The 23,413-nt window shown below is 40.7% G+C and overlaps 1 protein-coding gene across 3 annotated transcripts in view; it reads right to left on the bottom strand.

The window, feature by feature from the left end:
- The window catches only part of GAB3 (GRB2 associated binding protein 3), a gene marked incomplete at both ends in the record, with an annotated part of 64,405 nt that extends 45,354 nt beyond the window's left edge, over window positions 1-19,051 (bottom strand). For all 3 annotated transcript variants that reach the window (XM_080719465.1, XM_080719467.1, XM_080719466.1), the window contains one exon: window positions 18,980-19,051. In XM_080719465.1, the coding sequence (XP_080575591.1) occupies window positions 18,980-19,051 (72 nt within the window). The remainder of the gene's footprint in view (window positions 1-18,979) is intronic.
- Window positions 19,052-23,413: the final 4,362 nt, after the last annotated feature.

Below are 23,413 nucleotides of genomic sequence, written 5' to 3'. Positions count from 1 at the left end.
TAAACAAGTCTTATTGATTATTTCTCTAAAACCATTCTGTTTCCCTTTTGCTGCATTCACATTAATATCCTGGACTAAGATATCTTGCCCAGGAAATAGAATTTCAAAAGAAGATACCTTCTGACCTTGTCTCAATTAGCATGACTTCCAGACTCTAAGTGGCCATCTGTAGCAACACTGTCATTTTTTGGCCACTGAGAACCTGCACCTTATAAGTTCCTGGGAAAGAAGAGACTAACTTCAATTATAGAAGCAAGAAATGATGAATGATTTATTTTCCAGTTTTCCTAAAAGGTACACGCGCTAATAGATTTTCCTGACAATGTAACTCCAAGTTTGCTTTTTGCTTCTGCAAATCCCACAACAGCTTTTTAGCAACCTAATTAAGTAATCAAATACATATCTAAAATGGTGTGCCCCTTGAAGTTAAAGGATTTTTTTTCTACCGGGGATTGAACCCAGGGGAATTCTACCTCTGACCTACACTCCCATTGCTGCATTATTTTTTTTTTTAATTTTGAGACAGGTTCTCACTAAATTGCAGAGGGCCTCACTAAGTTGCTGAGGCTGCCCTTGAACCTGCTATCTTCCTGTCTCAGCCTCCCAAGTACCAGGATGACAGGCATGCACCATCACACCCAGCTATGAAGATAAAGGTATTTTTAGGAATGAGAGTTGGAGCCCAGTGCTACTAACATAGGATAATAATGATGCCACCAGGATTCAAGGATTTTAAGACTCTTAAGAAAAAGGATGTCAACCCCAAAGACCTAAGTGCATGGCTCAAAGAATGGGCAAAAACTGGGCCTTCATTCAGATGTGGTGACTCCTGCAATCCCAGTTCTGTAGAGGTTGAGACAGGAGGATCACAGGTGACTCTCATCAGTCTAGTGAGATTCTGTTTCAAAATAAGAATAAAATAGGGCTGGGCGTGGTGGCCCATGCTTGTAATCCCAGTATTTGGAAGGCTGAGACAGAAGGATTTCACAGGTTTGAACCCAGCCTCAGCTGCTTAGTGAGGCTCTTGACAACTTAGTGAGACCCTGTTTCCAAATAAAAAATATAAAAAATAGGTCTGGGAGTGTAGCCCGTAGGTAGAAAGCCCCTGGGTTCCATCCCTAGTTCCACACACACACACACAAAAAGAATGAAACAGTGCTGGGAAAGTAGCTCAGGGGTCGAACGCCCCTGAGTTCAATCCCCACTACAAAAAAAAATTATCTGGATCTCAACTGGATCTTTTCCGAAAACAAAATATCTGTCCCTACTTTAAAGCCAGCTACTTGAGAGGCTTAGGCAGGAAGACTGTAAAATGGAGGCCAGCCTGGGTAACTTCATGAGATCATGTATAAAAAATAAAAATGGGTGAGGATGTAACTCGGTTGTATGGCACTTTCCTAGCATATGCAAGACTCTGGGTTCAATCACCAATACCTCAAAAAAACAGTATAGGGGGAATTGCCTTTATCAACCTAAATAAATATCAGAGAGAGATTCATTTAAAAAAACTAGTGGTATTTATATGGGAAAAGAAGAGCACTGTATTGAGAATATGCAAATACAACTGGACTTTCTATGACAATGCTAAAAGAATCTCTTACCTCTGACAGCCATAGGCTGACAGAGCCCCAAACCAGGCCTCAGAGTTTAATATTGCAAGTGACCAAATTATTCCAGTATGTCTGATACATAAAAGTGAGAGTATGTATTTTTAAAAAGAAGGCTCTGAGTATTGGAATGCAGACATCTGGGAGTATCTGGAAAATTCTCAGTATTCAAATCTCCCAACCCCTAAAAGCCATGGGTGGGACCACCAAGCAGTCAAATTCCCCAGGAATGAAGACTTAGGTCACCTCATCAGGTGAAGAACCTGACCAGCTAAGCAAAAGGAGAAAGTTAAGTCAAGGATTGAGTGACCATCTGTTTGTCCTGCACTGCTGTGACACGTTAGTAATCATCTTTTTCTTTCCACTTTCCTTTCCCTACTGTTTTATCTAGGATGTGTTGGAGGTAGTGAAATTTACAATTTGAGCCTGGCGTGGTGGTGCATACTTGTAATCCTAGCATTTGGGAGACTGAGACAGGAGGATCAGGTTTGCAGACAGCCTCAGCTACTACTTAGTGAGGCCCTTTGCAACTGAGTGAGACTCTGTTTCAAAAAATAAAGAATAAAAAATAGGGCTGGGGGTGTACCTCAGAGGAAGAATGTCCCTGGGATCCATCACCAGTATTGCAAAAAAAAATTTTTTTTTACAATTTGACTCAAGAGACAAACTCTTAGGTAAGCTCATGACAATGCTAGAAATAAGTGTCATCACTCAGAGAGTCTCACTCCCTTTGACACAAGAGGGAAGGAACAGTAGGCTAGTGGCAGCAGCTTTCTCACCAGTGCTAGTTTTCTGACTTGTGGTTTGGGGTGTTTTTTCCTGGCTGTTTAACCTCAAAGTGGGTTCACCAGCCCTCTCAACATTTTTGATGTAAGCTACCCAATATCATTTTGATAAGGACCAGCTCTGCTTAAAACCTGGACTGGCGCAACATCTATATGGAATGTGTGTTCAGCACAAGTTCCTTATCTCTAAGTACACCAAAGTAGAGAGAAGTTATTAATAAATATTAGAGGAGATGTTAAAGAGTTCAAAAATTGTAAAACTAAAAGTTAATAAACAGCTGTCACTGCAAAAATAAAAATCAATAAAATAGAAAACAATCACAGACAAACCTAATCAACAGGGAAAACATCCTCTAGGAATACTGAAAAATAGTATGGATCATTTTATAAAGCTATATATAGAAGTGAGAACCAGAATGATATGGATACTTTTCTAGTAAAGTGTAATTTATCAAGAAAGAGAGAGATGCAGATCAATTCCCACAGAAGAAATAGAGAAAATTGATGCAAAAAATCAATATAAAGTATTAGTATGAGTAATCCCAAAACACGATTAAAAATACCCTAACCTTGTGCCGGGCGTGGTGGCAAACGCTTGTAATCCCTGCGCTTGGGCGGCTGAGACAGGAGGATCGTGCAGGTTCGAGGCCAGCCTTGCTGGCTTAGGAGACCCTGTTTCCAAATAAAAATATAAAAATAGGTCTGGGAGTGTAGTCCGGAGGTAGAAGGGTTTCCAGGAACCCCCGTACCACAAATAAATAAATAAATAAATAAATAAGCCCTAACCTAAGAGCTGGGCATAGTGGCACATGCTTGTAATCCCAGTACTTGGGAGGCTGAGACAGGAGGATTGCACAGGTTTGAAGCCAGCCTCAGCTACTTAGTGAGGCTCTCAGCAACTTAGTGAGACCCTGTTTCCAAATAAAGTATAAAATAGGTCTGGGAGTAGAGCCCGGAGGTAGAAAAGCCCCTGTTTTCCACCCCCAGTGTCATACACACACCAAAAAATACCTTATACCCCAAACTAGCCGGGCGTGGTGGCCACACTTGTAATCCCAGTATTCAGGAGGCTGAGACGGGAGGATTGCGGTTCATGGACAACCTCAGTTGCTACTTAGGGAGGCCCTTTGCAACTCACTGAGACCCTGTTTCAAAAGAATAAAAAATAGGGCTGGGTGTGTAGCTCGGAGGTAGAATGACCCTGGGTTCCATCCCCAGTATTGAAAAAAAATACCCTAACCAACTGGAATTTACTCCATAAATGTAAAGGTAGTTCAATACTAAATAATCCATTAATAGGATGCATTGCTTTACTAGAATACATGATAAAAATCAGATGACCATCTTTAGAGCTTCTAGAAAATCTTTTGATACAATTCAATATTTTTTATTATTAAAAATACTTGATAGCCAGACACAATAGTGCATGCCTTTAATCCCAGCACTTGGGAGACTGAGAAAGGAGGATTGCAAGTTCAAGGATGGGCTCATCAGCCTGAGGCTGAGACAGGAGGATCGTAGTTCACAGACAGCCTCAGCCACTACTTAGTGAAGCCCATTGCAACTCAGTGAGACCCTGTTTCGAAATAACGAATAAAAAAATTAGGGCTTGGGGTGTAGCTCAGAGGTAGAATCCCCCTGGGTTCCATTCCCAATGCCACAAAAAAAAAAAAAAAAGAATAAGAAGGATGGCCTCATCAACTTAGCAAGACCCTGTTTCAAACTAAAAAATAAAAATAGGTCTGAGGATGTAGCTCAGAGGTTGGATGCCTCTGGGTTCAATCCCAAGACATCCCTCCCTACACACACACACACAAACACAAACACACACACAACTTGGTAATACAGGAATTGATGAAATAATTCTTTAGTATAAAATATAGGGCTGGGAGTGTGGCTCAGAGGTAGTATGCCCCTGAGTTCAAATCCCAGTTCCTAAAAAAAAAAAAAAAAAAAAAAAAAAAAAAAAAAAGCAAAACCACTGATTGGAAAAGGCTTTCCTATTGATTTAAAATCCTATAAAAGAGCCGGGCGTAGTGGCGCAGGCACGCTTGTAATTTCCGCGCTAGGGAGGCAGAGACAGAAGGATCGCGCAGGTTCAAAGCCAGCCTTGCTGGCTTAAGAGATCCTGTTTCCAAATAAAAATATAAAAATAGGTCTGGGAGTATAGCCTGGAGGTAGAAGGGCTCCCAGGAACCCCAGTACCACAAAAAAAATTTTTAATCCTATAAAAGAAAATATTGACAAATGTTACTAAGTTCAGTATTTTTCCTGGCATATGGGTGCACATGCTTGTGCACATACGAACACACACACACACACACACATACATACACAAACAGTTAAGCAAATTCAAAATGAAAATGACAAACCAGGAAAAACTATGCACAACTCCTCTTCCTCTGAGAAATTGAGACTAAACAAGCCAACAATAGAGGAAATAGAACATAGGTTACAGTAAATAAATAAACATAATGAAATTCCTAACTTCTTTCCAAATAAAAATAAAATAAAACTATCCAAGAATATCAGTTTTCACCTATTTTGGCAAAATCTCAAAGTTTGGCAATACAAAATTTCAAATGTACATTATTCATTGTAGCACTGTTTGTAATAGCAAAAGAGTGGAAGCTATTCAGGTGTCCAAAATAGGGAACTGGTTGAATAAACCCATAGTATAGTCACACAACACAATATTATAAAGCTGTCAAAAATGATATTCTTAGCTGGGTGTGGTGGTACATGCCTGTAATCTTAGTACTTGGGAGGCTGAAACAGGAGTATCGCAGGTTTGAGGACAGCCTCAGCATGTAGTGAGACTCTAATCTCATCTAAACCTAGCAAGATCCTGTTTCAAAACAAAAATGAAATAGGACTGGGGGTATAGCTCAGAATTAGAATGCCCCTGGGTCCAATGCCCAGTACCAAAAAAAGAGATAGCCTTTTGTTACTGACATAGAAAACATTCTAGAACAGATTGTTAAAGGGACAGACAAAGGTACTGAACAGTGTATAGAGGAGGCTACCTTTTGTGTTAAAAAGGGGTGAATAAGAAGCTATATATGTCTTTGCATTTATATAAAGAGATACTGAGCTTGCATTTAAGATCATTTTCTAGAAAAAACACAAATGGCTGTTATATATAAAAAGATGACCTAATTTCACATAGATATTTGATTAAAACAAGATACCATTTATCACCTATCAAGTTACAATGATCAAGATCTTTGATAATACCATATATTTGAGTGGACACAGGAGGACATGCACTTTCATGCACTGCCGCTGAGAGTGAAACTGGGTGTAACCACTTAAGATAGCGATTTGATACTGGTACTTTACAGTTAAATGCACTTTGACTCAGCAATTCCACTTCTATGATTTTTTTGAAAGCATCATTACCCATGACCTCAAAGCCCAATGTACAGATATTCACCACAGTATGATTTATAGTAGCCTAAGCTATAAACACCTAGGATATAAAAGGTTGAGAAGAACTTCCATACCACCTAAGAAGCAAAGCTAAACAAAACACGGAATCTTGAGTTTCCTTAGCCCATCAGAGAGCTGAGGTCACGAGGCAACTAAGCAATCTATCTGACTTCCAAGAGGATGGAGCCCTTCCCAGAGTACATAAGACCCATGGAGGAGAGCACCGCTAGGGGCTATTCCAAAGTGTAGAGGTTTCTAGTTGTGGAATCTATAGCCCAAGAAAGAAGCTAACCAGTACACCCTGTCCAAGTCCCCACTCTTCCTCTTCACCACAACCAGAAACAGGCCCCTGTAATTAAAATGAATAGCAGTCACCAGGATTCTCACTTAAGTGAAGAAATTTCCTGTTCAATATAGACCAAAATTTCTTACAGTTGACACTGTTGACATTTGGGGCTGAATTATGTGTGCTGTAAGATAGTTAACAGCATCCTTGTTCCCTACCCACTACACACCAGTAGTATCCTTGCCACTAGTTTTTTTTATATAATATATTTTTATTGGTGCATTGTAGTCAAACATCTCAATGGAATAGAAGACTTGTGAGGATATACAAGCACACATCATCCAATTAGCCTTTATCCAATCCCCATCACATTCCCTCCCCCTCCCTAGATTCCATGCTTGATTTAGTGATTAACTTTGATATATTTGCTTACCTACATCATGTGCTTTAAAGAGATTCCATCTTCCCCCATCCCATCCCCTCTGGTTGGTCACCTTAATTGCTCCTCCCTAGGGCCCTTTCTTCAACTAGATTTCCTCCTATTACCCATTTCTTCCTAGCTTTTGCATAGTAGGGAAAGCATCTGATTATTTTCTGTGATGTTTCTCTGTGTATGCCACATTGTAAGTTCCAATCCCATTCTTGAAGGCCCCCTGCACCAGCCTGGCCACCTGGCAGACTCTGATCCTGGCCTCGCTGGTTCCAGCACTGGCCTTGCCTCACGGCAGGCTCCGATCCCAGCCTTGCTGGCCCCGGCACCAGCCTTACCCCTCAGCAGGCTCCTATCCCAGCCTCGGAGGCCCCAGCACTGGCCTTGCCTCTTGGCAGGCTCCAATCCCGGCCTCACTGCTTGCCATTAGTTTTAACAATGATAATGTCTTCAGACATTTCCAAATGTTCTTCCATTCCAAAGACCTGACATACCAAACTTACTTACACTAAATGTGTTTGTTATCTGAAAATGAAAATTTAATGTCTTGCCGTTTTATGTATCTATTTTCTCTAAATATGTCCATCATATCTGGGGGCAAAATTCTTCCCCTATTGAAAACCACTTATTTATTTATTTATTTATTTATTTATTTATTTATTTATTGGTGGTACTGGGGTTCCTGGAAACCCTTCTACCTCCGGGCTACACTCCCAAACCTATTTTTATATATATATTTTTTTATGTGGAAACAGGGTCTCTTAAGCCAGAGAGGCTGGCTTCGAACCTGCGCAATCCTCCTGTCTTCGCCTCCCAAGTGCGGGGATTACAAGCGTGTGCCACCATGCCTGGCGAAAACCACTTATTTAAACCTTTAAATATAAACATGAATCATTGAGTGACTGAAGAATACAAAATCAAATTAAGAAAGCTACTCCTGCCTCAGGACCTTTGACATTGCTGTTCCCTTTCTAGAAATCCATTCTCTTAAATATCTATATGGCTAGAAGGGGGAAATCTATGATATACTAAATACCCTGGGGAAACATCTCACAGGATGGTGAGATACCCAGAAAAGAGGGGCAGGCTAGTATTAAAAGGAAGCAGTCCTCATAGGACTACCAATCAGTGTGCTAAACAGCAGAATGTTTGCAAATGAGTAATAAATTAATGAACTGAAAGTTTCATCTAGGAAATCTCAGAGCAGTGAGTAAAAGGGCACAACGATGTGAAATATGAGAGAAAAGTGGAGACATACCTGGAGAGTGGGTCTACACTATGCCAGTAGTTTACCTATCTGTTCTCACCAAGACTACCTCTTTATGTTCTCCTCTGATGCTGGGGCTGGAACTCTACCAATCACAGTTCCCTGCTGTCACTGCCATATACCAGGTGACAGAATAGATCTCAACAAGTTTAAAAGGAACCAAATCATACAGTCTGTTGTCTGAATCCAACAAAAATAAATTAAAATTTGAAAAGAGTAAGGTTTTGAAAAGAAAAATCCCAATACTGGGAAATTTTAAAATACCCTTCTAAGAAACCCATGGAGCCAGGTGTGGTGACACACATCTGTAATCCCAGTTCTTAAGAGGCAGATAGGAGGATCACAGGTTCAAGACCAGTCCCAACAACTCAGCAAGACCCTGTTTCAAAAACTAAAATATAAGCCAGGTGTGGTGGCACACGCTTGTAATCTCAGTACTTGCAGTACTTGGGAGGCTGAAACAAGAGGATACAGGTTCGCAGCCAACCTAGGCTAGTTAGTAAGGCCCTCTGCAACTTAATGAGACCCTGTTTCAAAATAACGGATAAAAGAATCAGGCTGGGGATGTAGCTGCAAAAATAAATAAATAAATAAATAAATATTAAAAAGTTCTGGGGGTGTAGCTCGTAAGTAGAATGCCCCTGGTTCAATTCCAAGCTCCACAAAAAAGGGGAGGGGGACAAAAGACAACACAAGGGAAATAATAAAATACCTTGAAGTGAATAAAAGTGAAAGCACAACATATCAGAATTTATGGAATCCCACTAAATCAGTGCAAGGGGGAAATTCATAACACTAAATGTCTATATTAGAAAATAAGAAAGATCTCCAATCAATGTTCTCAGTTTCCACCCTAAATGAATTTCAGAAAGCATACTACCTGCTGTGCGTTAATGCTAAAGGATAGGAGACAGACACGAAGAAGCAAATATTCTCTGATTCCATTTATATGACATTTTCAGAAAGAATAAATATAGAGAGACAGTATATACTGTATATAATTACAATATATAATTGTAATTATAGTGAGGTTCAAAGTGATACATGCATACATGCACATAGTACTTGGTGTGTTTCCTTCCCCATCCCACCCTGCTGCCCCCTCCTCCCTGTACATGTGAGATTGGTAGTGATGCCTTTATATATATGGGCAAAGCATTATTTGAACTGTTACCCTCTTCACTTCTCCTTTATCCCTTCAATACCTCTTTCCCCAAACCCCATCTATTCTTCTAGTCTCTCTCCATTGAAGCGTCTGAAGTCCCTTTTGTTTCCTATATTATCTCTAGCTTCCAACTCTGAGAGAAAATGCTTGACCCTTGACTTACTACTGAGACTGGCTGATCTCACTCAGTAGAATATTCTCTAGTTCCATCCATTTCCCTACAGATGACATAATTTTGTTTTTCTTTATGGCTGAGTAAAACTCCATTGTGTGTACATACCACATTTCTTTACCCATTGATTTGTTGACAGACTTCTGAATGTGTAATTGGCAGACTCCTGAATGTATAAGATCCCTAGCAATCAATCAAATCCCCACAGGAGTCTTTTCACCTGTGAGGTGATGACTATGATAGTAGGAAGGCAAAAATCACCAGCACTCCCCACACCCACTACTAGAGTAACAATTCAAAAGCAACACTGCATCCCTGGGGGAACTACAGAGATTTCCACCATTAAATACTTGAAAGATGTAGGGGTGGTGATTCTCGTCACACCCCAATTTGACATGCATGTTTGTCCTGCACAGAAAGTGGATGGATCTTGGAGGATACATTATCAAACACATAATCTAGTGGTGATGCCAATTGCAGCTGCTCTTCTAGATCCAGTATCCTCACTGGACCAACTAAACCCACACCTGCTAAGTGGTATTCATCTGGTAGATGCTTTTATCCCTTTGTCAAACTGCAGGGTCAGCAGAAGCAGTCCACTTTTCAACTGGCAGGGAAGTAGTATATATTCATGATTTGCCTTGGGGCAGTAAAGTCTGCTGCTCCCATCCTTAATCTAGTTTGCAGAGATAGTGATCACTTAGACATCTCACAGAACATCAGACCAGTAACCAATACACTTGACATCATGCTATTTAGACCTGCTGAGCACAAAGTAAAGAGTATCTTATTTTAGCAAGCTAGTGTATGTCACAAAGTGTGTAATTAACTCTACAATATCAGAACCTAGCCCCTAAATGAAAGTTTTAGAGGCCCAGTGACATGGAGCATGCTCATATCTAAAGTGGAGGAGAAGTTGCTGCACCTTTCATTGGTAGACAGGAATATTTAGACAGTTATTTTAAGCATATGCTCAGGAAAGTAGAGGAAAGCATGAGAAGATTAAGGAGAAATGTGAAAGATTAAAAAAAGCAAATGAAAAATAAGGTCTTATATTAAAATGTACCAGATAAAATTCACATCAGATTAGATATTGTAGAAAGATCAGTGAACAATCTCAAGCACCCTATTATTAAGGTGTAATTGAAGTCTCCACTTTAAAAGAAAGAAATGGGGCTAGCCATGGTGGCACACACATGTAATCCCAGTACTTGGGAGGCTGAAACAGAAGGATCACAGGTTCATGGCCAGCCTCATCAGTTTAGTGAGGCCTGGGCAATTTAATGAGATCTTGTTTCAAAATAAAGAGTAAGCCGGGCGTGATGGCGCATGCTTGTAATCCCAGCATTCGGGAGGCTGAGACCGGAGGATCACAGTTCGTGGACAGCCTCAGCTACTTAGTGAGGCCCTCTGCAACTTAGTAAGACCCTGTTTCAAAATAAAGAATAAAAAATAGGGCAGGGGGTGTAGCCCGGAGGTCAAATGCCCCTGAGTTCCATCCCCAAACCCCAAAAAAAAGAAGAAAGAAAGAAAGAAAGAAAGAAAGAAAGAAAGAAAGAAAGAAAGAAAGAAAGAATAAAATAGGGCTGGGGGTATAGCTCAGAGATAGAATGCCCCTGGGTTCAATCTCTAGTACCACAAAAACCACATATTCTAGAAGCTAAAGAACCATAAAAGATCAAACAAATGCACATCATTAAATTATTTAAAATTTGTGCTAACAACAGCTGGAGAAAAAAACACATATGCAAAGGGATAAAGGAACACTGCACCTGAGAAAATAGTGAGTAGCATCCTTAAAATATTAAAAGGAAAAAAATCAAGCAAGAATTTTTTTACCCAGCAAAAATATCATTTAAAAAAAAACGAGGTAAAACAAGCTGGGTGTGGTGGCACACACCTATATTTCCAGTACTTGGGAGGCTGAGACAGGAGGATCATAGATTTGAGACCAGCAGTACATGGTAATTTAGACCCTGTTTCAAAGTAAAAAATAAGCCACGCATGGTGGCTCATGCTTGTAATCCCAGTACTTAGGAGACTAAGGCAGGAGGATCACAGGTTCACTGACAGTCTTGACAACTTAATGAAGCCCTCCATAGCCTAGAGAGATTCTATTTCAAAATAAAAAAATGAAACAGGGCTGAGGGTGTAGCTCAGAGGTAGAATGCTCCTGGATTCCATTCTGCTCAGAGGTAGAAAGCACAAAAAAAAAAAAAAAGAAAAGAAAAAAATAGGTCTTGCCATGAATCTTTGAGGTAGAATGCCCCTGGAGTCAATCCCGAGTACCACAAAAATAGGTATACAAAAAAATAAGCCATACAAAAAATTAAAGAATTACTCACCAGCAGACCTATAGAGTAGAAGGAAAATGATTCCAGATGGAAACATGGATGTACAAAAAAAATAAAAAGTATCAGATCTTAGAAATGTGTGGGTAAATATAAAATGTATTTTTCTTTTTAAAATCTCTTTAAGCCGGGTGTGGTGGCACACACTTGTAATCCCAGCATTCGGGAGGCTGAGACCAGAGGATCACGGTTCGCGGACAGCCTCAGCTACTACTTAGGCCCTCCACAACTTAGTGAGAACCTGTCTCAAAATAAAGAATAAAAAATAGGGCGGGGGTGTAGCTCGGAGGTCGAATGCTCCTGGGTTCCATCTCCAGACCCACAAAAATAAAAAGTCTCTTTAAGTGATAAATGGCCATTTAAAACAAAACAAAAAATAATAATCTGGGCATGATGGTGCATGCTTGTAATCCTAGTACTTGGGAGGCTGAGACAGGAGGATCTCAGGTTCAAAGCCAGCTTCAGAAACTTAGGCTCTCAGAAAGATAGTGCAACCCTGTTTCCAAATAAAAAATAAAATAGCATTGGAGGTTTAGCCCAGGGGTAGAATGCCCTGGGTTCAGTTCCCAGTACCACAAAAAATAGTAACTCACCATGTGGCATCACATTATTTAAAGGCCCCCAAATTAGCAAAGTAGAGAAAAGAGATAACAGAAGGGAGGAGAAGAGGGAAAGGGGACATTGTGGGGAATGAAATTGATCAAATTAGGTCAGGTGCATGTGTGAATATCACAGTGGATCTCACTATTATGTATAATTATGATGTACCAATAAAAACGCGAAAAAATACATGGAGGAGGCCTCCAAGTAATTGAAGATACACTTTCACACTCTATGACAACTACTAAAAAATTTTAAAAGTTATGAATTATATGAGCAATAGAGATTATTGGAGTGATTTAAAAAGGCTCAATTAACCTGAGAGAAAAAAAAAAACAAAGGCAAAAAAGGACAGAGCAAATTGAATACTGCTAACCAGATGGTACATTTTAATTCAGTGTGTAATCATACTTTATATGAATGAGATAAATATGGCAATTAAAGGAGTTAAGAATGTACCTGAGAGCTATGATGGAAGCCTGTAATCCCAGTACTTGGAAGGCTGAGATAGGAGGAACCAGGTTAGAGGCTAGCCTCAGCAATTTATAGAGACCCTTAGCAATTTAGTGAGACCCTGTTTCCAAAAAAAAAAAAAAACACAGCTGGGGATGTAGCTCAGAGATATAACTGGATTTGATTACCCAGTATCAAAAACATGGATCAAAGGTAGAATACCCCTGGGTTCAATCCCCAGTAATATACACAAACACACGCGCATGCGTACATGCGCGCGCGCGCACACACACACACACACACACACACACACACACACAGAAACCCATCAAGTTATGAAGTTATGAGAGTGTTTCCTACTGGATAATGAAATTGACAAAATTATGTATGCGAATGTACAAATGAGATAAAATGCATTTTTCTATTGCATATATAATATTCACCAAGTGAAACTAGACTGTGGGGTATAATATAAATCTAATATTCTCTAAAGGATAGAAATCATATAGTTTGTTTGTAATCATAGTGAAATTTAACTAGATAACAATAACAGAATGATATCTAGAAAATACCCCACTGTTTGGAAATTAAAAAAGAAACAACTAAGCTGGGTGTGGTGGCACACGCTTGTAATCACCGCGCTTGGGAGGCTGAGACAGGAGGATCGCATGGGCTCGAAGCCAGCCTCAGCTACTTAGTGAGGCTTTCAGCAACTTAGTGAGACCCTGTTTCCAAATAAAATATATAAAAAAACTAGACTACCCTTGAGTCAAAAAATAAAACTCAGAGAGAAAGTAAATAATTTGCAATAAACAAAATGAAAACACAACACATACGATTTTGTGGGATGCATCTATAGCAATGCTAAGAGGGAACCCTATAGGAACCAGATAGGTGGCACATGCCATTTAGGCTGAGACAGGAGGATTGCAGGTTTGCAGCCAGCCTCAGCAACTTCGAGAGGCCCTCTACAACCTAGGAAGACCCTGTTTCCAAACAAAACTAATATACATAAAAAGGGCTGAGAGCAGAGCTCAGAAGTATAATGCTCCTGGGTTCAATCCCCAGTAACAACAACCACCACAAAAAAGCTAGATAAAGAAATGATCAAATTAAACCCAAAGCAATGAGAAGGAAGGAAATAATAAAGATAAGAGTATAAACCAATGATGTTAATAGCAGGGAAAAAAGTAGAGATCAATGAAACCAAAGGCTGGTTCTTAGAAAATACTAAACAAATTGACAAAACTAGTCAGACTGATCTGAAAAAAAAAAAGAAGACAAATAAAAGAGGAGGCATCATAAAAACTAATAGGGGAATATAATGACCAGCTAAATGCCATTAAATTTGAGAACTCAGCTAAAATAGTGAAAATTTGAAAAACACAAACTACTAAAGTTCAGGAAGATATAAATAAAGAAATGGGATTCATAGTTAATGAATTTCTCACAAGAAAAAGTGCAGTCCCAGATGGTTTCAATGGCAAATTCTAATCATCATTTAAGGAAGAAGTAATATAAATTCTGTACAATAGTTTTCCGAAAACACAAGGGGAGGGAACACTTTCCATTTCATTTTACAAGGCAGGCATTATGCTAATATCAAAACCAGACAAAGATAGTACAAAAAAGGAAAGCTGAAGCCCAAAGCCCCTATAAATACAGAGACACAAATATACTCAGAAAGATATGAGCAAAGCAAATCTAGCAGTACATGAAAAGAAAAAGACATTACAATCAAGCGAGTTCAAGGCTGGCTCAACATTCAAATATAATCAGTATAATTCACCCGAGTAACAAACTAAAAAGGAAAAATCATACTGTCATTTTTATAAATATAGGAAAAGTAACAAAAATCCCATTCATGATTTTAAAAATCTCAGAAAACTATCAGTACAGGGAAACTTTCTCAATTTGGTAAAAGGTACCTACAAAAAAAAAAAAATCCAGCTAATATACTGAAAAGGCAAAACCTAAATGCTATGCCTCTAAGATCAAGAAAACAGTGAACGCAACATTTTTTTGCAATGTGTATCACAGTGCAGGTTCTAAGTACAAACAAGGCTACTATAACTTGTGAGTTTAGCAAGGCTGCAGGATACAAGATAAATAAAAGCAAATGACGTTCTGGGAGTGGTAGTATACTCCTGTAATCCCAGTACTTGGGAGGCTTAGTGAGACAGGAGGATCACAGGTTTCAAGACCAGCCTCAGCACTTAACAAGACCCTTTGCAACTTAGTGAGACCCTGTTTTAAAACAAAAAAATAAAAATAAAAAGGGATTGGGGTATAGCTCCTAGGTAGAATGCTCCTGGATTCAATCCTCAGTAACCTCCCAAACTGATAAATTAATTCTAAAAAGTGATACAGAAAAACAAGATTTAGAATAGCCAAAACAACTCTGAAAAAGAAAAGCAAGCCAGGTGCAGTAGTGCATATCTGTAATTTCAGGACTTGGGAGGTTAAGGCAGGAGGATTGCAGTTTTGAGGCCAGCCTTAGCAACTTAGCAAGGTCTTGTTTCAAAAATAAAAATAAAAAGGGATGGGAGTATAGTTCAGAGGTAGGATGTCCCTGGGTTCAATCCCTAGCATGGCACGTGCACACATACACACACACACACACACACACACACACACATAGGGTTGGAGGGCTAAAACTCTGACTTCTAATTTATTATAGAGTCATCTAACAGCATGGTGTCAGCACGAAGATAAACAAATAAATCAATAGAAACGACTAGATAAATCAGAAATAGACCTACATAAACATGGCAAATGGCTTAGGAAAAACTTGCAAAAATTAATCAATGGAGTAAAGACAGTCTACTCAATAAATGGTATAGGAACAAATGAAATCTGTTTGCAACAAATGAGCTTTGAGATACCTCACAACTCTTACAAAACTAACTTCAAGTGGATCATAAAATATATAACATGTTGATCAAATGTATGTAAATAAAATAAATGAATGATAAATGTAAATAAAATATGTATTTTTTTGCGGGTCTGGGGATGGAACCCAGGGGCATTCTACCTCTGAGCTACAGGCCCTGCCCTATTTTTTATTCTTTATTTTGAAACCGGGTCTCACTGAGTTGCAAAGGGCCTCACTAAGTAATAGCTGAGGCTGTCTGTGAACCATGATCCTTCAGGGCTCAGCCTCCCGAATGCTGGGATTACAAGCATGTGCCACCATGCCCGGCTAAAATATGTAATTTTTAAAGAAGACAGGAGAAAATCTTTGGGATCTTAGGCTAGGTGAAGATTTCTTAGATTTGACACTGAGAGCATGATCTGTAAAAAATGGTTATTTTGTATTTCACAAAAATTTTTAAATTTTAGTTCTACCATAGATATCATAAAGAGAATGAAAAGATAAATGGCAGACAGGTAAAAAATATTTGCCAATTTAATATCCAACCAACAATTTGTATCTAGCATCTAGTTCTTATTTTTCTTTCTTTTTTCCTTTTTTTTTTTTTTTCAGGTCTGGGGATGGAATCCAGAGGCATTCAACCTCCGAGCTACACCCCCTGCCCTATTTTTTTTTTTTTATTCTTTATTTTGAAACCGGGTCTTACTGAGTTGCAGTGGGCGTAAGTAGCTGAGGCTGTCCTCGAACCGCAATCCTCTGGTCTCAGCCTCCCGAATGCTGGGATTACAAGTGTGCGTGCGCCACCACGCCCGATTTAGTATCTAGTTCTTAGTGTTGTTTAGAGGATTAAGTTAATATGGGTCAAGTCCTCAACATAGTGCCTGGCACATAAAAACATTCAATATATGTAAACCAGTATAACTTTATCATCACTGTTATTATATTATTGTCAAATTATGATACATATATTACAAGGAATATTAAACAATGTGGGTTTTTTTTTTTTTTTGGTAGTACTGGGGTTCCTGGAAACCTTTCTATCTCCGAGCTACACTCCTAGACCCATTTTTTATATATTTTTTAAATTTGAAAACAGGGTCTCTTAAACCAGTGAGGTTGGCTTCGAACTGCGCGATCCTCCTGTCTCCACCTCCCAAGCGCGGGGATTACAAGCGTGCGCCACCACGCCTGGCAAGCAATGGTTTTAAAACAAAGTACGTGTACTAACCTGGAAACACATTCAGAATTGTTGTGAAGAAAGCAAACCGCAGGACAATTAGTATAATATGATACCATTTGAACAAAGCATTACATATTTTCTGGAAATTTTTCTAGAATATTAAACTGCTGGAGATACTAACCTTGGGGAGCGAATAGCCTAAGAAAGAGTGCAGAGGGAGTGTAGGAAGTGGAGAAAAAAGAAAGACCTTCTTTCTCTTTCCCTTCTATTCATTCTCATGTTGTTTGAATTTTTACAGTAAGGATAAATTCTATATTGTTTATGAAACAAACTATGCAAAAGAAAAAAACAACTCTCTTTTAAAAGAGCAGCGATAAAAAAAAATAGCTTTCTGGTTGCCTTGGCTCACGGAATCAAGTGGATGAAGTACAAGCATACACTGAAATGAAAGATTTGCCTAAAAACAGACTGAGCTTCCATTTGTGACAGCAAACATTGATGGAGTGCTGCTTGATGGCCTGCCAACACAAAGAACTGAGTTATTGTCCTAGCTGTGCCACTAGCTAGCTCTGGTACGTTATCGTGTTAAACATGCTAGACTATGCACTCCTTCGGGGCTTGGATCAAATGGTTTTTCTCTGTATTCCCAGCACACACACACACACACACACACACACACACACACACACACACACACACACACACACACACACACGGACCTAGTTTTGAATTGGCAACCAGTTAGTGGGAGGAAGGAGAAACTACTTGTGACAGGAGCTGAATTAGGCTATGAAAAACAGCCCTGCCCTGGCCCTGTGGAAGTGACACGTGATTGCCATCTAGTGGCACAAAGGATTCCTGCGGGCCTTAATGATGAGAGAAAACGGACTTTTCTTTTTGAGGTGTGTTTCTGGACAGATGCCTTTCAGCAGAAAAGCAGAGCATGAGAGCAGGCTTTCTTTTCTTTTTTCCTCTGAGTATCAGTTAGTCTTCACAGATGCGGCACAGGGAAGCAGCTGGACGATGCAAAGTCTGAGAGCTACAGAACCTTGCACTTAGGAACTTCTCGCTCAAAAAAGAATGATGCCAGGACACACTGGTAGTTGATCAGAGAAATGTTTGTATTTATACATCTCCCTTATCTACATGTGAAGTAGAAAAACACTCTTCTAAAACTCTCTTTAACTGTACAAGTAGCAAAAAGAAAACCTTTCGAAAGACCTCTTGAGAGTGAGGTGTGTATTCTGAGAGAAATGGGGAAAGAAGCTCCAAGCCTGTATGTTCAGGAAAAGGTCTGTTAGAGATTCTAGAAGCACTCATACATTATTAGAGTCTTCTTATAGTCCCACCTCCTCCATGTCCACACAATATATGCTCTTAAATGTGGGAACAGAAACCACTGGGGTAAACTGGCCAAAGAAAGGACAGTAGTTTGAGAGCTACAAGTAAGATCACCCTGCGGAACCAGAGTTTGCGGTGGGCTGCCTCAGATGAGCAGATATGAGTGGGTTTACTCACACCCCCGTGATCTGGAGTTGCAGAGAAATTAGGAATTATGAACAAGATGGATCCATCAAGCAACTCCTAGCTCCCCCCCCTCAAAAAGCCCTAATATCTATTTATATGCAACTCCCTAGGGATTGAAGTGGTTCTTCCTAATGGCTGAAGAACGACGCTCAGTAGCAATCATCTTTAAGCGGAATGTTCTTAAGACTTTATCCTAAGAACGCTGATGGAAATAATGAACATTTGAGCTGTCCGTAGCATATTTAAGGGCAGTAATAGGATGTGTAGGAAGATGTGCTCTTCCAAGTGTCCCTTATTTCATAATAGTAGAAGTCAACGGTTCCTGCTGGACTAGAAAAGCGCGGCGTCAGCAGAAAGAAAAGGCTGAGAAGCAACTTGAAAAGAGTTTACACTGTTGTAGAAGGCTCCAGATCGGAGTGTCTGATGATGGCTACCCGAGACAGCACTCCGTACAATCCAGGAGAAATTCAGGAGGCTCCCTGACTGACCCAGGCAGGTTTCCTTTTGCCGTCCGCTTGCCTACCCTCTGCCCTGTTCCCCTCGTTGGACAGGGACACCTTTTCGATGTGTCTCCAGCACCCAGACTGGCCAGCCCAACCCGTCTCCCTGTGCCAGAGTCAGCGGCTGCCTGGAGCCACTGAGACCTGCAGGCAAGAGTCAAGACCATCCAGCCCGTGGTGTGGCACCGAGGCTCGACGTGTGATTTCGCTTTCCGCCAATCGGCCTCGCCTGCAGCCAGAGCGTTTGGCGCGCCCAGAGCCCCGGGGCTCCCTGCGGCCCTGGCGAGCCACCCCGCAGGAGGGGTCCGCAGGACCCAAAGGCCAGGGGTGTGGCAGGGTCCCTACTCACATAGCGCTGCAGCTTCCTCTCAGGGGGCGACTTGACGAGCCAGCCGGTGCACACGGCGTCGCCCGTGCTCATCGTGGCCGCTGCCGCCGCCGCCGCTTCCTCCAGCTGGGCTGGCCGCCTGCAGCAGGAGGAAGTCGGGCCAGGGATGCCGCGGGGCGGGCCCAGAGCCCGCCCGCCCAGCGCCGCCCCGAGTGGCCGCAGCGACCCCCGCCTCCGGCCGCCGCGGCCCCGGGGGAAAGGACAAGCGCAGCTGCGCGCCGCCCTACGCCATGGGCAAAGCAGGCGGCCAAGTCAGGGAAGCCCCTTCGAGCAAGTGCGGTGGGTGCCACTAGAGATTGTGTCTCTGAGGACCCCCGGCAGGGTGCGCGGGCGCTGTTCTAACAGCGGAGCCCCGAGGAGCAAAGGCCACTAAAGAGCGCACACCGAAGCAGCTCAGCCACCTAATGAGAGCGTGACGTAGAACCCATTCCGTATCAGCTACATCAACAACAGCTGGTCCCTCCTGGGCCTCGGAAGGGACACTAGATGAGAAAACCCTTGACCCATGTGTGCATGCATTTATTTCAGAGAGAAAGAAAACAAAGACTGCTGAAATTCCAGTATTTGAGAGGCTGAGACAGGAGGAACGCAGGTTTGAGATCAGCCTCAGCAACATATCGACACCCTCAGAAACCAGATGAGACCCTGTTTCCAAACAAAAAATAAAAAAGGCTGAGGGTGTAGAATCTCCCTGGGGGTTCAATCCCCAGTACCAAAATAAAATTAAATAAATAAATAAAAGCAAAACAAAACCCTGAAATGAGTCTTCAAAACTGATTTTTGCTGGGCATGGTGGCACACACCTGTAATCCCAGTACTTGGGAAGCTGAGACAGTAAGATCACCGGTTCAAGGACAGCCTCAGCCACTTAATGAAACCCTGTTTCAACAAAAATCTAGAAAAGGTTAGTGGTGTATCTCAGAGAAAGAAGAATGCCCCTGGATTCAATCCCTAGTACCACATACATGAAAGAAAGAAAGAAAGAAAGAAAGAAAGAAAGAAAGAAAGAAAGACCTTTATTTCCCAGTTCCACTCATTTCCAAAGTACTGTTTTTCATGCCTCTCCTCCAAAGATTACTGTCTTCTGTGATAAGCTCTCTGTCAGAACTATTTAAATGTCCTAATGGCTTGTTTCTATTTTTTGGCCATTGCGAATAATGCTCCTATGAACATTCACGTACAAGTCTTCATGTGGACTTGTTTCCATTTCTCTTGGACAAATACCTCAGAGTGAAATTTCTGGGGAATATTGTTATGATATGGCTCTATATTTTTATTGGTGCATTATAGTCTCACATCATAATGTAGATCATGCTGACAATGGCATACATTCACGAAATATCCAACAATAGACAAATGGATCAACACAATGCAATATATCCAAACAATGGAATATAAATCAACAACAATACGGTCAGGTGTGGTGACACATGCCTGTAATCCCAGTACTTGGGAGGCTGAGATAGGAGGATCACAAGTTTGAAGCCAGCTTTGGCAATTTAGCGAGACTCTTGGCAACTTAGCAAGACCCTGTTTCCAAATAAAAAATAAAAAATAAAATGGGTTAGGGGTGTAGCTCAGAGATAGAAGGCCCCTGGGTTCAATCCCCAGGACCAAAAAACAAAAAAAACAACAACAAATCAATACAAAGACATGAACTTCTAATACATGCAACAACATGGATGAACCCTAAAAACATGCTAAGACCACTTAGTGTAGGATGCTATTGCATACATGTTCAGCAGAAGCAAATCTATAAAGAGGGAAAAGAGATTAGTGATTCTCAAAGGCTATAGCATTGGAGGAGGTGATAGATAGGAGTACAGGATATCTTTTTAAAGGTAATCAAATTTGTCTAAAATTTGATGGTAGTGATACCTGCATAACTCTGTAAATATACTAAAAGTCATTGAACTAAAAGTCATTGACTAAAAGTCATTGAAATATACTAAAAGTACTTTGAATGGGTGAATTGTGTGGTAAGTGAATTATATCTCAATAAAACTGTTTTTAAAAGAGAAAAATGAAATAAATGTCCTAATGAACCCAAATGATCCAAATTCAAAAGGTAGTGCTATTTGCAGCCTCTCTGTATCTCAGTTTTAAAAGCTAAATGTAAAGTTAATTGTACCAGGCAGCATGCCGAGCACTCTAAAATAATAATGAAGCAGGGTGTGGTGGTGCTTGGGAGGCTGAAACAGGAGGACTGCAGACTTGCCGCCAGCCTCAGCAACTTAATGAGGCCCTCTGCAACTTAGTGAGACCCTGTTTCAAACTAAAAAATAAAATAAGGCTTGAGTGTAGCTCAGAGGTAGAATGTTCCTGGATTCTATCCCCAGTACCACAAAATAAAATAATGAGCCAGGCATGATGGTGCGCACTTGTAATCTCAGCATTTGGGGGGCTGAGATAGGAGGATCGCAGTTTGTGGACAGCCTCAGCTACTTAGGGAGGCCCTTTGTAACTCAGTGAGATCTTGTTTCAAAATAAAGAATAAAAAATAGGTCAGGGGGTGTAGCTCAGAGGTAGAACAAATAAAATAAATAGTAGAACAAAATAAAATAATGAAAATAACAAACATCTAATGTTTATTGTGATTTTCCTTAGTGCCAAGCTAACACTATGACAGCTATTGTCTTAAACATTTTATAGGCATTACCTCCTTGGATCTGCACAAACATCCTATCCATGAGCCTTATCATTATCTCAATTTTTCAGGTGAGTAAACTGAGAAACAGGATGATAATGTCACTTGTCTGGAGCCACAACTAGGAAAACATCCAGAGCCTGAGCCAAGTACTACCTTCCAGTCTTTATGAACATACTTTATACACTGAAAAGCACCATATCAAAGCTAGGATCAGCATCCCTGATGTGGCCCCTATCTCTGTGACATTTGGTGGCATCTGACCAGCTCCCTGATCCACAGAGCCCTTTTTATGTATGTATGTATGTGTGTATGTATGTATGTATGTATGTATATGTGTGTATAAGTATGTATGTATGTATGTATGTATGTATGTATATATGTATTGAGGTTCTGGGGATGAAACCCAGGGGTATTGTACCTCTGAGCTACACCCCTAGCCCTATTTTTTTAGTCTCTTCTTTTTGAAACAGGGTCTCATTGAGTTTTGAAGGACCTCGACAAGTAGCTGAGGGTGTCCTTGAACTGCAATCCTCCTGTCTCTGCCTCCCAAATGCTGGGATTATAAGCCTATGCCACCATGCCTGGCCTCTTTTCACTTGGTGTAATTCCTCTCACTTGAAAGAAACAAATGATTTGGGAGGTGACTTCTCAGCCTGTTACCACACATCCAAAACATCCAAGGATAACCCAGGCATGTGGATAAACCACACTTGTGATCCTAGTACTTGGGAGGCTGAGACAGGAGGATCACAGGTTCAAGAAGAGCCTCAGTAGTGAGACTTTCATCAACCTAGCAAGACCTTGTTTCAAAATAAAAATTAAAAATAGGGCTGGGAGTATAGCTGAGAGGGAGAATGCCCCTGAGATCAATCCTTAGAACCACACACACACACAAAAAAAAAAAATCCAGGGATAAATGGGTGTCTTGTATGGTAGGGTTCAATGGAGTGAACAGAAGCCATTCTAGGTGTTTCCAGAAGAAAGGGATTTGCTCATTTACGGAGGTAGGTTTGGTTTGGTACTGGGCATTCTACCTCTGAGCTACACCCCCAGCCATATTTTTTTTATTTTTAAACAGGGTCTCCCTAAGTTGCTGAGGACCTCACTAAGTTGCTGAGGCTGGCCACGAACCTTTGATCTTCCTGTCTCAGCCTCCCAAGTATTGGGATTACAAGCATGCACCACCACACCTGGTTTTAGACAAAACCATTGACAGCACAGGCTTGGAAACTACCACTGGAGTTTGGGCTTCAAGGCACCACCAGAACTGCAAAGTAGAGGTAGGAAAACTGTTTTGGGCATGAAGCTGGATTCCAGCTGCTGCCAACACTCACTACTCCAAGTTCACATCTGTATCCTATATCAAAGAAAAAATATAAACCTAACTTCTATCATCTTTTATTCACCATGTATAAAATATAGAGAGGAGAAAGATGAGAAAAAATTCAGAAAGAGAGAAGAAAAAGAATAAGAGAGAAAAATCCTACAATCCTCATTTCTATGACTGGTCATCAGACCATACATACTCTTGGTACTTATAACTTCCTTCTTCCAGTCATTTCTCTTTGCTCTCTAGCCAAAAGCCAAACAGGTCAGAATTCTTTGCCTAGTGAGTGACCAAACTATTATTCCTGAGTCCAGATCCTCTGTGGTTCCACTTAGCATGGCAATGTTAGAAATGCCCTAGAGGATCCCTTGGATTCAAGATATGGTCTCCCTCTTCCCAATGTTTAACAGGAACCCTA

The sequence above is a fragment of the Muscardinus avellanarius genome (assembly GCF_963383645.1).
Source record: "Muscardinus avellanarius genome assembly, chromosome: X".
Lineage (NCBI taxonomy): Eukaryota > Metazoa > Chordata > Mammalia > Rodentia > Gliridae > Muscardinus > Muscardinus avellanarius.
Note: the sequence above shows the minus strand (reverse complement) of the source record. Positions and strands in the feature narration are given on the sequence as shown.